General features: G+C 37.4%; 1 protein-coding gene across 3 annotated transcripts; it reads left to right on the top strand.

Annotated features, from left to right (window-relative positions):
• Nucleotides 1-14345, top strand: LOC108682052. Of its 3 annotated transcripts, none has more exons than XM_018171158.2 (4): nucleotides 1-122; nucleotides 12287-13495; nucleotides 13662-13751; nucleotides 14132-14345. In XM_018171158.2, exons 2-4 carry the CDS (start codon nucleotides 12297-12299, stop codon nucleotides 14244-14246), a joined length of 1404 nt encoding a protein of 467 aa, XP_018026647.1. In that variant the 5' UTR covers nucleotides 1-122; nucleotides 12287-12296; the 3' UTR covers nucleotides 14247-14345. The 3 variants fall into 3 exon arrangements, with proteins under 3 accessions (XP_018026647.1, XP_018026646.1, XP_018026645.1); XM_018171157.2 differs by lacking the exon at nucleotides 1-122 and adding an exon at nucleotides 149-467; XM_018171156.2 differs by lacking the exon at nucleotides 1-122 and adding an exon at nucleotides 9109-9324.
• Nucleotides 14346-14484: the final 139 nt, after the last annotated feature.

The raw sequence follows: 14484 nt of genomic DNA, 5'->3' as shown, positions 1-14484 counted from the left end.
TGGGCCCATGAGTGCCAATGACCCGCAGTGGGCTCGCTGCCCCATGTTACCTATTTTAATCGAGTGCACTGCAAACCAACCTCTTCCAACTATGGCACTAGGTATTCGGACACTAAGAAAAGGTACCATCGCATAAAGACTTCATTAGCTTGCTTATATTCCCAGTGTCGCGCCGCGTTATTTTTATTTTTTATACGCCTAATTAATTAGATACTAGATAAGGATATACTAACTAACCCAATGTCCCTCTGTATTTCCCATGTACCTAACAATATTAGGTACTCAAATAATTTTGTAACTCCAGTTTAGAGACAGTTCCACGTGATAGCGTTATTCGTTTGCAAGTCACTGTCATAGGCCTACCTAAGTGTAATCGTTCACTTTGCCAAGGAAGACGGCTGTGCTAGTGCTCCGATCTATCTATGTCCATTCACACCATTACAATAGAGCCGCAATCCTCGTAACTCGTAAGTGCTAATTCTGTGACCATTAGATTATTTTATTTTGAATTCATAATGTTATTTATGTTCTTAAATCTGAATTTCAGTGTTAATGATTCAGCATGAGTTTCCCTATAAGTATAAAATACGCACTGATAATACTCACAGCTAGCCTGCTAGGCATCGGGTGATAGGTATACTATGCCTAGTAGGCTAGTACTCTGTCCAGTTATTGTGTATTCATAGAAATGGTCAATAATCCGTTATCAAATTCATGAAATGATCAATTTGCAGTCATTCAAATCTGTGAAGAATAGGCTAAATTTCAAATCATTTTTTCATTATTTTGCAGATTAAGTTTTAGGTCCGTAATGAATAAATTCCTAATTACACCGGAATTTGGACCTGCCTAAGCTAAACTGCTGTAGTGGACACTGGTCCACATAGTGGCAAAGCAGAGAGTTTTTTAGATTCTACCTCAAGTTCATTTTTGAGTCTTATAGTTATAAGTAGACCAGTAAGAGTAAAGTATCATGGATACCAGCATTATCATACATAACAAATATATTTAAATATTGAGAAAATTAGGAAATTAAAAATGAACTGATTCTAAAAAAATCTTTGTCACTATGGACTAGGTAGTGGAGGTGGACAAGCGGCTGAAATCAAATGAGCCAAGAGATCTGGAGCCAGATTATCAAAACTTTGTATTTTATATACTTGCACCCAAAAAGATACATGTTGCGTAAGTACACCCTAATTTTGGCATTATCAAAACTTTCATATGCAAGACTTATCTGAAAAGCAATTGTCAAAGCCATCTGGGGATCTGGCTAAGTTAGGCTAACTAACCGATCAGCGGCTTTGGATTAGCTTACATTCTGTGCTTTGAAGCCTTCTTTTTTCAACATTTTTAGCTTTTTTAAAGAATCCTAGTCTCCTAGATGCTTTAACTCTGAAAAGTCAATAAAAAAATGCTGTTTCACAATAGTAAAACATTTATTTAATGATTAATATGATGAAATGAAGAATGAGAGGAAATTTGTTGTATTTCATTGTTTAGCTCCACAAATAAACTCGTTTTCTATTGACATGTACTAAAAGAAAATTCCTTCAATGCATTACTAACATAATTCCTCAGATATGATAAAAGGATATTTTTCAAAATAAAAAGGAGATTTACCTTAGACTGATAGTCTAGACTGGACACTAGTAGAGTCTAGAGTCTAGACACTTGAAGAGTCTAGACACTAGTTGTTGTTGTTGTGGTTCCCCAGTCTTGCTTTTACAAGAGACCCTCCTTGCGCAAGTACGACACCACCGACAGGGGGTCACTCCAGAGCTGTAGGGGTGGTGTTGTCTGAGGTCCAGCCAGAGCTGACATTCCAGGAGAATGCAAGTGATTGTGTGGGGAGCTCTCTGGCAGGATGGACAGATGTCTGTGTCTGCATGGCCCATTCTGTTTGCACATGTTTGTAGTGAAGGGTGGTAGCCACAGCGCAGCCTGGCTAGGTGTACCTCTTCATTCTAGAGAGCTGGGTTTCTGTGCTGCTTATGTCAGGTGGTGGGTGTCCAAGGACTTTGTTGTTGCCAGCCAGCTCCAGTGTTCTAAGTGTCATAATTGTGTGTAAGTACAGGGTGCGGCGCGGGAACTTACTTATTTGAATTGCGCGCCACGTGGCGGCCATTAGTCCTAGGAAGGTGGCGCCATGCGCAATATGGTGCGCGGGCTATGAAGTTTTTCGTCCACTCAGTTCAGTTGCGACCATGCAGTGTTAAATGTAGCTCTTTGTAAAAAAGAAAGAATTAAAACGCTATCTTTAATACTTTTTACTTTGTGATTTTTTTAAAAGAGTAAGTTCCCACGCCGCACCCTGTATTTTTTGTGCTGGTGTTGCCTTGGGGTGGGGGTATGTACTGTGTCTAGTATGTTGATGTATCATCTATGTGGGGTTTGCTCTATTTGTCTGTGTGTAGGTGGGTGGTCGCGTAGGTAGTGGCATGGGTGTTCTGTGTTGTTTATGGCTGCGGCTATTAACTGTGTTCCTCTCATGTTGAGTGTGCTTTTATGGGAAGTATTTTTGTTTTGGCGTGAAGGTGTTCGATGGAATGTGGAGGTGTTCGAGACACTAGTAGAGTCTAGACAGTGTCTAGATTCTACAAGTGTCTAGAAATATTTAGTGTACTACTCTACACTCTACTAGTGTACTAGACACTAGTAGAGTCTAGACACTAGTAGTACTAGTGTCTTGCCTCTACTAGTCTAGTAGAGTATGTAGAGTAGAGTCTAGACACTAGTAACTAAATGATTACCAATTGCCTCACCCATTCAAAAGTTGTACTTAACTCCACTTACAAGTTGAAGTTATGACACCTCCAGGCAGGCATAAAGTTATGCACAACTTCTTGTACATAGCTTTTTGCACAAATGTTTTGTTTTGATAATAACACCACTAGAGTTACTTCTTCATAGGAGCACTTGCGCAACACTTGAGTTGCCATGCAGTGTCAAAGCAGAAACGTTAAAAATCTCAAGTTCATTTTTGAGTTCTGTAGACCAGTATAGTTTCATGGATACCAGCCATATTATATTTAGAAAATTGGTTTAAATCTTGAGTAGATGAGGAAATTAAAAATGAACTGATTCCAAAAATCTGTGGTTTGTTACTATGTTGCCACGTGTACTTGGCAATGTTTTGATATGTAATCCAGCCCTGGGCTGAGGCTGGGCATGTGTGCAAAAAATTTTTTCAATTGGAATGAAAATTATACATCTGAAAAGGAAAACAATAGAAAAAGATACAATATAAATTTAAGTGGACTACAAATTTAAATTAAGTAGCTACAATATTTTTACTTTATTCAATTACGTCCCAAAAAATGGACCAATTTTTGGCACTTGTTTTAGAAAAACTATCATTTCTAGGTTTGCTATGAGCCCATTTCAAAGATGTTAGCACCATTAGAGAGCTCTTGTTGTAGGCTATTTAATATAACTGAAATAAAAATTAGTTTGAGACTATAACTGTGTGGGATGTGGGTGCCTACTGCCGCAGTGCCTGGGTGGGGGGAAATGGGTCTTTACAGATGTGACTGATAGTTATGAACGGTTTAAATTCACCAAAACGCAAAAGGTAGAATTGATCCAAATAAATTCCAGTTTATAAATAAATGACAAATAAAAAAATAAATGATATATGAATGATAAATGAATGAATGATAAATGATAGGTAAACGATAATAATAAATTTTAAACATTAATAATATATATTTGGGTGCCAACCAAAACAAAATTTTGGATTTATGGTTGTCTCATGGTCCAGATTTGTTCAACTACATAGGCAGAGTGCAATGGTGCATAAAGCAAAAATTTTAATAATCCACCTTTGTTTACTGGTTGCACAATGGATGTTGAGTTTTACAAATGAAGCTTAAATTGACTACGGTAACAGTTTCAATTAAATCCTTAACAGTGCAAGTCAACTAAATATTATTCAATGTACTGCGCTCCTGAAATGCTACAGTGCACTACTGCCACTGACTTGCTACACAGTAAAAAAGTATCAATAATAACAGATTTTTTGACACAGAAAACTGCTGGCAATGATGTTTGATGACCTGTAGCAGGTACTGTTTTTGTACCTCTTGGTTAGTCAACACGATGTTGAAGTTTAGTATTAAAGAAATACCACATTAACCCTTTACGCCCTGAATTTCTGGGATGAAAATCGTAAAATTCACTTTTTCGGTTTTAAGTCTCACTTCAAAGCTGACATTCTGACCTATCCAACGGTACCAAAATCGTCTCTGTGCGTTGATTTATGCCTTGACGACAGTTCGTGAAAGGGTTAGGGGTGGGTGAGTTCTTTAACATTTAATATGGGCAAAAATTACTGGTCGGGCACATAAATAGACAACCTGAAGACGCTGCTCTATAGTTACCCGGCTGCTGTTGTGTTGGATGGTGCTCATGCAGTCGTTCCCACCATCCTTGACTGAATTTCGGCTCCAGTAATGTCTAGTCTTGCATCTATGTCACCTTGAATGCCTATTTTGAGGGCCTCGGGACTTTGTCGCGCCCTACTGAACATTCACACTTATTGTCACTGCAAACCTATCTCCTCCCAGAGTTTTTAAGCTACAGCAATGAGTAATATACCGTTCGATTTGCAAATAAAAGATATAAAGATTTATCGAAGCTTTTTTTCATTTTCGTTATAGTTTTGAAAATATTTTGAAAAAAGGGGAGGGGAAATTCAAAAGGGGGGGGGGAGAAACCAATTTTTTTGAAAAATGCCCACCCCAGCCACAAAAATTAGAATTTTGAAAAACAGCAAGGACCAATCGATAGATATGGTCCTTCCGCATCGAATGATATGCGTCTTGATGTTGAAGCTCAAAAATCATAGGAGGTGATAGACTTCTACAGTACCCCCTTTTTGTCAGTTTTCTAAGAATTTCACGTTTTCTTTCACTTTTTTGGAAAAATTCTCACGAACAAAAAAGTCTTAGATTTATCTTTTACATATGTGTACCAAGTTTCAAAGTAATCTGTCAGTAATTAACCGAAATAGAATTTCTATAAGAAATTGGACATTGCCATTGGAAATTGGAAATTTTATTTCGGTTACTTACCGACAGATAACTTTGAAACTTGGTACACATATGTAAAAAATAAATCTAAGACTTTTTTTATTCATGTGAATTTTTTGAAAAAATGACAGAAAACGTGAAATTGTTGGAAAACCGATGTTTTTTTCTGTGTGACAAATTCGTCACGCCAGGGCGTAAAGGGTTAAGCAGCATCATTGACAATGATCAGCTTTTGCACTTTTGGACAAGTGATGTAGAACTGTTTGCAGTATTTTATGCAGTTTCAGGTGTCAGGCTCCTTCTTTAGGAAATAGGAAGTCAGTTTCAATTTGCATTGCCTCAAAAAATTTGGGCATAGTACATAGTTGAGACCATGTGTGACAGAGTAAACTCAGACACAGTTCTATCATCCAGGGGTTTAATTCAAGGTGCAGGAGGGTTTTCACTGGGTTTAGACAAGTCATGTATCATTTTACTATGTTCTGGATCAGTAACTTCTGTATTGAAGAAAGCAAGTCCCACAAGAGTGTCACTCAAGTACCATAAATGGCGCATAAACGTCTTCATGGCTGCACTGAAAATTGACTTGTTAACTGTTTCATAAGCAACAAGATCTTTGAGGAACTGCAGATCGTTTTGTGGAGCAACTGCAACAGACATGCATGTATACCATGCTATAAGATACAGCCTTACAGTTAATGCATTAAACTGTTGAAGCCCTTTGAATTCCAACTGTTAGATGAAACTAGGATCAAAACGGGTGAATTTTCCAGGTGTATATTAATTTTGCCATCCAGTGGGCTCTGTGATAGGCACCCAGAGCATTAATGTGGATATTATTTGGCTCATTATCAATAAATCTAGCAAATGGCAATAATTATTTGTGGTTTTCTTGACTGAAGTAACATAAGTGGTGATTATGTTGGCTGATCTCTTAATTTTTGTCTCCATAGGGTTACTTATAAAGGCAGGGTTGAGCTCATTTTCTGTACTGCTGTTAGTACTGTTGTCAAAGATGAGACCTTTTTCAATAACTCCATGCGTGGCTGCTTCTTACTTCTGCTCAGCTTCATATTTTCTTTTCCTTCCTACTGGTCTCTCATATTTTCAATGTCATCTTTTTTCCATATCATGAAGCACCATATCAATTCCACCTGAACTTCTGCATTTTCCTTTCTTTGTGCAAGCAAGAAATTTTGGTCATCTGGAACCTTGAGTAAATTTAATGCATCTGCATGCGCAACATCAAAGAGGTCAGCAAATTTTGAGCTAAATTAATTCTCTTTCAGCTGTTGCCATTTGTCCATGCCATTGCTTGTGCTGCTCTTTCATCTTGTTGATGATATGATGGTTGTCTAGTTGGAATTCTTGCTTAGGCCCAAAAATGTATTAATTCTTAAGCAGTAGTGGCAGCACATTCTTGAATAGTTATTTTGTCTAGTGTGTGTAGGTAAAAAAATCTGCTCAAAACCTGCCTATTTGATGGTAGCTTGGACCCTGGAATACCATTCAGATGTGCCTTTATCAGCCAAGTACCACAAGTGTGTGTGATGGAACTAGTGGATAGAATTGAGTTCTGCATCATGCAGCTATCTTAGGTCACCTGTGTGAAACTAACATGGGATTAGTTTTTAAATGCTCAAACTGGCACAAAGACATCTATGGTCACTTATTTTTGAAGTCAGTTGTTAATATATTGGTATTCTACAATATATTTTGCTGATATACTGTACTCTTTTCAGAAACAAGTAATACACTATTGTTTCATTTGTTCCTGTAATACAAATTACGGTGTGAGCAAGATAAAAGCAAAAAATTGTAACATCACCTGCGGTCGTGTGGAGGTCTGGTTAAACAAATAGTCTAGCAGAAAATGATTAACAAAGCATTGCAAGCAAAGAATATGTTATTCAATTGCGTTTTCCTGTAAATAAGTAAAATTTACACTCCTGCATCATTCAACATGAAAATCAAATATTGTCATAAAAATATCAACTGGGCATTATAAACAGATAAATAATGTTTTTATGCAACCAGTAAATATTGAAATATCTCCTCCAAATTTTGTTTATCTAATTTTTAGGGCAAAAGAAAAATTTTCAGGGGGTGGGAGCATGGAAAAGTTGGATTTTATTTTTACTATTAATCTGGTAGGCACTTTAATGTATATGGTATGTGTAAAATTAAGGAGCAAGATCACTTAAAAAAAATAGATTCATCCTTCTGAGAGTCATATCAAATTCTCTTTTAACCGTTTTGCAGGCAAGTTAATATATGGTATAGTTCCTCCAGAGCCTCTCATAGTTCCTCCTTGGCTGTGGGTTACCTGGACCTGGTCACTGCTCAGTTCCACAATGGAGCCTAGTTTGTATTTTAGGCTATGTTATGCCTCTGCCCCACTATAGAATATCAGGCAAAAGCTGCCTGTGAATGAGGCAAAAGCTCCCATACTTGCAGGCAATTTAACCATTTTTATTAACATTTCCTAAATTCTTGCCTATAAAGAACAAGATAAAGATAAGCATTGCATTTTTGCCCATAAGACAATAGATTTTACCCATGATTTTCAGAATAGTATGCACAATATTCCAGATTGCCTTCTGCCACTATTCCTGTCATAAATTGATGAAAATTCCCGCATATTTCTATACTTGCCAGCAAAATCTATCAATGCTTTTGCAGCAACCATTGAAATGTGATAAATTCAAATTTTTTATCTATTATATACAAATTTCTCCATCTTTATTCATAACAATGGTCAGATGATTGGTGATTGGCAGAGGCATGATAATGTTGCCGCATATACAAACCAGAGGCTATTTGGGTCTTTTTAGGAGGAGATAGTGACCAAGGCCCATACTTCAAAAAAAGTTAAGAGATCATATGTTTATCAGCCAATCATTGACGGCCTTTCAAGCCAAATCCACCAATCATAGACAAGAAAATAGAGCGTAAGTACTTACGTTCACTTAGCGAGTTTTGAAAGTATGGCCACAAATAAGGTAATTTGCCCACTGAACGGTTAAGTGAACTGTAAGAGGACCAAACATCCCTAGTTCATGTTCTTAAATTTGTATCCAATTTAGTTCATGAAGTTAATGTGGTAAAGTTGACTTGTAAATCATTGGCAACTTGCTTGTAATGAGCATTAATTGGTGTTGGAAATTTTAGAAATCCTTTTAGCCTCTTTTATTTCATAATCATTTAACTATTTTACCACCTCTACTGCCAAAAATGTCATGAATTTGTTTCCTGATGGTCACTAACTAGGGTGGTGGGTATTATTAATTAAGTTGAGGGAGTTGGAAATGTATTCAATAGTTCTGCCTAAACCTGACATCTGGAACGAATGTAAGAATAAGATTTTTGCTACAGAGTACAGTGATGCATCATTGAATTCTCTATAGCTGGGCATGCCAAGTGTTTAGTCTCGGTCAGCAGTGTCCAAGTCTTCCACTTTGCTTCAAAAACATGCATGGAAATTCTTTGTTTGCCTTTGCATCAATGAGATAGTACTGTCATTTGAGCAAATATGCTGATTTTTTTGCCTCATTTAATGTTGTCATTCATTAAACTGTAAATACTTTAAGAATTTATTTAAATATTTAGCTTTAAATTGTTCATGATGGCTCAATTATGATCTTTGATACGTGGTTCCTGTGTGCAGCATTGGTAGACTATCTGCCTTCTATGATACATGACTCTAACTTTGCTTTAATTCTCCTTACTGTATGATCATTGCAGCATTTAGTCACCTTTCTTTCTAGCTGGTGCATTAGCCATTCAATTGGATAGACTTTTAGTATATATATTTTGTTGATTTTGGGGAATTTTAAATGACCTATGGTAGCTTTCTCATTGTTATGCAGCTAGACTGGAAAATTTAAGGCTCTCATAGCTGTGGCAAGCAGGCTTGTATACCCAGACTTGGCTGCAGGGATTAGGAACAAGAGCTTTGCAATTCATCATCCACTTGTACTCTTTTTGGGTCTCAATTCAAGAATTGTAATTTCAGTTGGTGAAAAAATTCATTTCCTACTGCCATGATTGTAATTTCTGCTTGCCTTTTTTTCAGATTATTGTAGCAGTTTGCCCATTTTTATGTGGGTGTAATGAATTCATCATCAGCTTGTACTTGTTAATTGCAACTACTTGATTGATTGGGAATTAAAGTTTGTGCTTTCTGATTTTCAACAAATAAATTTGAAACAAAGGGTTCCATAGTTTATTACGAGGATTGTGGTGAAACATGAATAGATAGGAAATTGAGATTTTTGAGGAACATGGACAGGTGATGATTGCCATTCTATTGCAGCAAATTTATCCAGTGCCTTGCTCACTTACTGCTCATTTGCTGGCAGATGAACTGGTCACAATTCAATCATTGTGAGATGCTTGAATCCTTGTGAGATGTTTGAATTGTTTGAATCATTGTGAGATGTTTGAATCATTGTGAGAAGTTTGAATCATTGTGAGATGTTTGAATCATCATGAGATGTTTGAATCATCGTGAGATGTTTGTGTAATGTTTAGATTCCTACCCTCACAATATGATTATTATTATATTTAAATTAATTATTATAATAATAATATAATAGCAATTACTAATAACTTTTCCTGGGCTCAAAAATAATATTTGATTAATAGTTGCTGTTGTCTGTTATATTAAGTCGTGGTTTTTACATTCTACACACTAAATTAACTCATGCGTTAAGCTTTCTCTTATTCTCTACATTTGTATTGCCTATCAATTTCATCAGTTGAGTTGCATGAGGAGCTTTCCTCTGGATGATGGGGATGGAGGGGCGCTGCCTGGTGATGAGGGAGGTGATAGTGGGGGCGATATGTAATGCATCAAAATAGCTAGCAGGAGCTAGAAAATAATGCATCCTAATGAGTTTAATATTTCAGCAAATATATAGGTACTGTATATCTGAATACTGATATATTAATCAAACGATTATCCTCCATGATAACATAAATAAGAACCTAAAGAGCCCTAACTAGCCTCAGAGTGAAGGAAGAGAGCGTCAGAATGTGACTATTGCCGGCAATCTTTCAAATCACAAATATTGCCAAGCAAATGGATGAATGCAGCATACAGGGAAAGTGGTTTATTAAGATGGGTAATGCAACAGTAATTCAGCCTCAGTGTGTAGGAAGAAAGCGTCGGAATATGATACATTGCTGCAAATAGGAGGATAGTAAAAGCAGTAATTCAGTTGGGTATAATTTACCTAGGTGTTCAGCTATAATTCAGCTCGGTAGTTCAGCAGTTTATCAGCTGCTTAGAGGACATTCCAATAGGACATTAGCATACAGAAATTACAGCATTTATTGAGAATCACTCATTCTGCTATAGATCATTTCTCGGGTCTTGTTCAAGTTCCAGAGGAGTGATTATGCCTGCAGGACTCCGGTAGTTCCTTCGTTGTCGACGAAAATTTTTCAACAAAAATAGATGACCACTAACACGAATTTTGTTGTCATTGATTTGAGCGACGTGAAATATCAGACATCTACGCAATATCAGCTTTCATTGTTTCTTAGTGGAGCGTCTAGGTAAAAAAATCCTTCATTTATTGACCGATATTTATGAAACTTCATATTCACATGTAAAACATTAGCACAAGCACATTATCTTTATGTGGTTTGTTTAGAAATGCCCAAATCGGAATATGTAAAAAACCTGAAAATAGGGAACTCCTAGAAATTTTTAAGCTCATATTGCTACAAAGCTAAAATAGAAAAATTGCATCATATTTGTAACTCTAATGACCATCGATTGTAGAGCTCCTAATTTTCTACATTTTTGGCGGTGTTTTTTTACCCGCAATTTTTAGCCTATGTTATGAAAATAATTAATGAATAAAAAAAGGCTTTTAGAGTCGATAGATATTTGCACTAAATTGAACCATATATTTCTTATCATTTTAGCTCTCAAACTGAAGGAATTATAACTATAACAGCTTAAAATGTCAGTAGCATATATCTAGAGTTTGGTGTAGCTTTTGGTTGATTTGCGTCAGTAATCGCTTAATCAAGGTATTCAGAAGTGACTGAACCCAAAAGCCTGAAATTATTACCATCGCTGCCTAGAGTTAAATTAAATGTTCGGTGAAGCCAAACTATTGAAACTGGTTACAATGGAGTGGAGGTTAACAAAATAGCTTACTACCTACTGTACATGTACTCCCTGTTTCCAGCATTTGCTTTATGTGACTCATATTTTTCCAGTTTGAAGTGAACGATGACGTACCAACAAATTATTTCAAAATAATATTTGTACCGATTGTGAAAAATGAATATTTTTATTAGTCGAAACTGCCTCATGTGTATACCGATGAACGCACATACATACGCTGCATGGCACATACATTGGCTGCATTAGAAGCGTCTTGTGCACAGCAACCTAATATAAGCTCAGCTAAATTTTTCAATTTTTTTGACACAGACGCTCCTCATAATTCGTTAATGATTTAAACGTCCGAAATTTTCCTAGGAACAAAGAATTTACATCAAATTTAATAACGCGAATTCCAGCTGGCAGGGTTGGTATGTTTTCTGTTGATTGTCCGGAAGATTATTTGGAGGGCAGAAAACCGTGCAGAAAAGGCAGTGATTAAGACACTCGACATTGGCAGTCCTTGACTTTAACTCATAACTTGTTGTTTTTGTGACTCTTTAATATTGTGGTATGGTCCTTCAGGTTAGAGACATTATCTCTTTATGTCATGCTTCACAGACTGTGATGTTTGGGTTACACATTTTGTTACTGAGATGGATATGTCGTAGTGGGTGGGGGGGAAAACTATCGGAGTTCACTTTTTCCGTTGAAGTTAGTTTGTCTTGGTGAAAATTCTTTTATTGATGTGTGTCTGGGCAGAAAAACAGTTGAAGCCGTGTGTCTGGGCGAAAAGCGTTTAATTTTACGTAAGTGAACAGGTAGCGCTAAATTTCAGTTCCTGGAGAGAAGCTCTCATGTTTATAGCTCTGAGAGGGTCGCTCTGATTTACACGTTTCCTGGCCGTACCTTTTCAAGTATCATCTCCTCTGTAACTATTTGGTGGATAGGCTCCTCGTGTGTCTCATGAATATTGCTGTTAATTTTGTACATAATGCTGTCATTGTGTTTCTTCAAGTTTAATATTGCTGTTTATTTGTATATATGATATTGTCATTGTGTTTCTTCAAGTTTATTATTGCTGTTTATTTTGTATATGATGTTGTCATTGTGTTTCTTCGCTTTACAGATCCTGTAAGATGGCTGACGCAGCCAAGGCTGAAGACTTGATGTCTTCATCAGAACGCAACGGCATCAAAATGCTCATTTCAGTTAACCGCGTAATTTATTATTTCGGTAAACTGAGCTCGATGGTGATGCAGTTCGTGGTCAACAAAGAATGTTCTGACAAAGAAAGCGAAGAGACGTACAAACAGTACATGGAACGCAAGCAAGGACGTCCTTTCGGTGATGAAGAATGGATCAACTTATTTCCGAAGCCGAACTATGTAGACTTTCTAGAAACGGAGCAGAATGCAGAAGATTTAGACTCCACAGATCTTTTCGTTCTGCTGGAGCATATTTTTCGAAATGATGCCAGGAGGAATGACTCCGAACTTTTCAACAAGTTGCAAGTCGTCGAGAACATGCGACATGAAATCATGTACTATTGGGCGCCTTCTACGATCCACCAGAAATTGGATGAGCTGTCAACCGCGTTGCTAGAGCTGGTACGAGAAGCTGGCAGATTTTATAGTCTCCCATTGACCGAGGTTGAAATGAAGGAAAATGAGCTCAAAGATGGGATTGAGGAAATCATTGGTCCTTTTGGCAAAGAGAGCCTGTCATTTAATGATACCTATTCTATTGAGAGCCATGTCAAGCCCTTCACTTCATTTGTTGAACAACTCGAATTTCTGAGTAAGAAAGGAAATAGTGTGAGAGGAGCCTTCTCATTGCTGAATCAAGAGGTTACAAGTGTTTTCGTTGATTCCACAACCATGATGCTTTTCTGCGAAATCATGAATGACTCTCCTGAGGCCATCTCCTCATGGGACACACCCGGGGAAGTGGCGCTTAACATTCTCGAAATGTTCAGGAAACGCATCATATCATCTCGTCAGGATTACTCCGGAGATAAAAAATTCGTTAAAAAATTCGTTGATGATCTATTTGAATTTATCGGTACTGCCGCCTTAAAATCACTCCGCGACAGTGTCCTCACTTTCTCCGAAAGCAGAGGAGTTCTGCATATTAAAGAAGATTGGCACCTTGAAGACCTCCTTGCTGGGTTGATAAAACTGAAGATACCCCTATCTAAGGAAAACCATTTCAGTGTTACTTTCCATAACAAGACATTGCAGGAGATGATCGCTGCCGACTACGTCTTCCATCGCATCCTAACCTCTGTTGACCCTCTCAGCGTTATCCTAGGAGCCACGCCACAAGTATTAACTCGGTAAGCAAAAAGGAATTGTTCACATAATCGGAATTGTTCACATTAGCTTCTATAATTTCAAGATTATGAAAGCACATGAATAAAAACACGCGGGGATGATGACATGTACAGTTTATTGCTGTCTCTGGTGGCGCTGCTTGACGTCGTTGCTCGTGTTTTGTTGCAGGGTTGACGACCGCGATCCGTGTTCCTCCAATATGCTGGAGGCGACTGAGCCGTCCAAGGAACTCCTGCAGTCGCCACCTAACTTGAAACCGTAAGTATCATCCTTCAGATGAAACTACTGAATACTTGACAATTGTGGTTACCTTCGTGTTCGGTGGGTCTGCTAGATTTATGTTGAATAATTCGATACCTCGACCGTTCTTTCTGAGTTGCCTAGTAATTTTCTCGGATTAATTACGGGATGCAATTAGTAGATTAGCCTTTACAAAACGTAAATTTGGCGACAAAATTTTAATTTATAGCAAATAATTGCATTATAAAGAATTATTTTCTGTCAAAGCATCAAAATATCTGAGAATTGTTATACAAAAACATTTTTTGATCTGAAATGCCAGTTTTATGAAAAACGAAAATCTCGATTGGGATGAATTCCAGATAAGTCAAAGTCTCACTTGTAATACTTTTCTTCAGTTTTAGGATGGTGCTGCTGTACGTGGAGCAGATGCTGATGAGACACAGCTCCTTCCACCTCGATCGTACATGGGATGAGCTGGAGGAGGCGCTGAAACTAGCTGGCGCCATTTAGGCTGATTCAGCCAACCTTAGCGTTTTCTGCATAACCTGTTCTTTTATCATGTGCTCACTTCAAAATAAAGTTGTTCATCAATAGCTAATAATCGTTGTATTCTGACTTTTATTTCCTCAAACTTAGCAAAATGTCCAGCACCGGGCCGCATGCCTCCTCCGCATACATAGGCTGGGTTCATCAATATTTGCAACGATATCAATTGTTGCCTGAGTTGCATTGCTTCCAAATGTCGACG

The sequence above is a fragment of the Hyalella azteca genome, unplaced genomic scaffold (assembly GCF_000764305.2).
Source record: "Hyalella azteca isolate HAZT.00-mixed unplaced genomic scaffold, Hazt_2.0.2 contig163, whole genome shotgun sequence".
Lineage (NCBI taxonomy): Eukaryota > Metazoa > Arthropoda > Malacostraca > Amphipoda > Hyalellidae > Hyalella > Hyalella azteca.
Note: the sequence above shows the minus strand (reverse complement) of the source record. Positions and strands in the feature narration are given on the sequence as shown.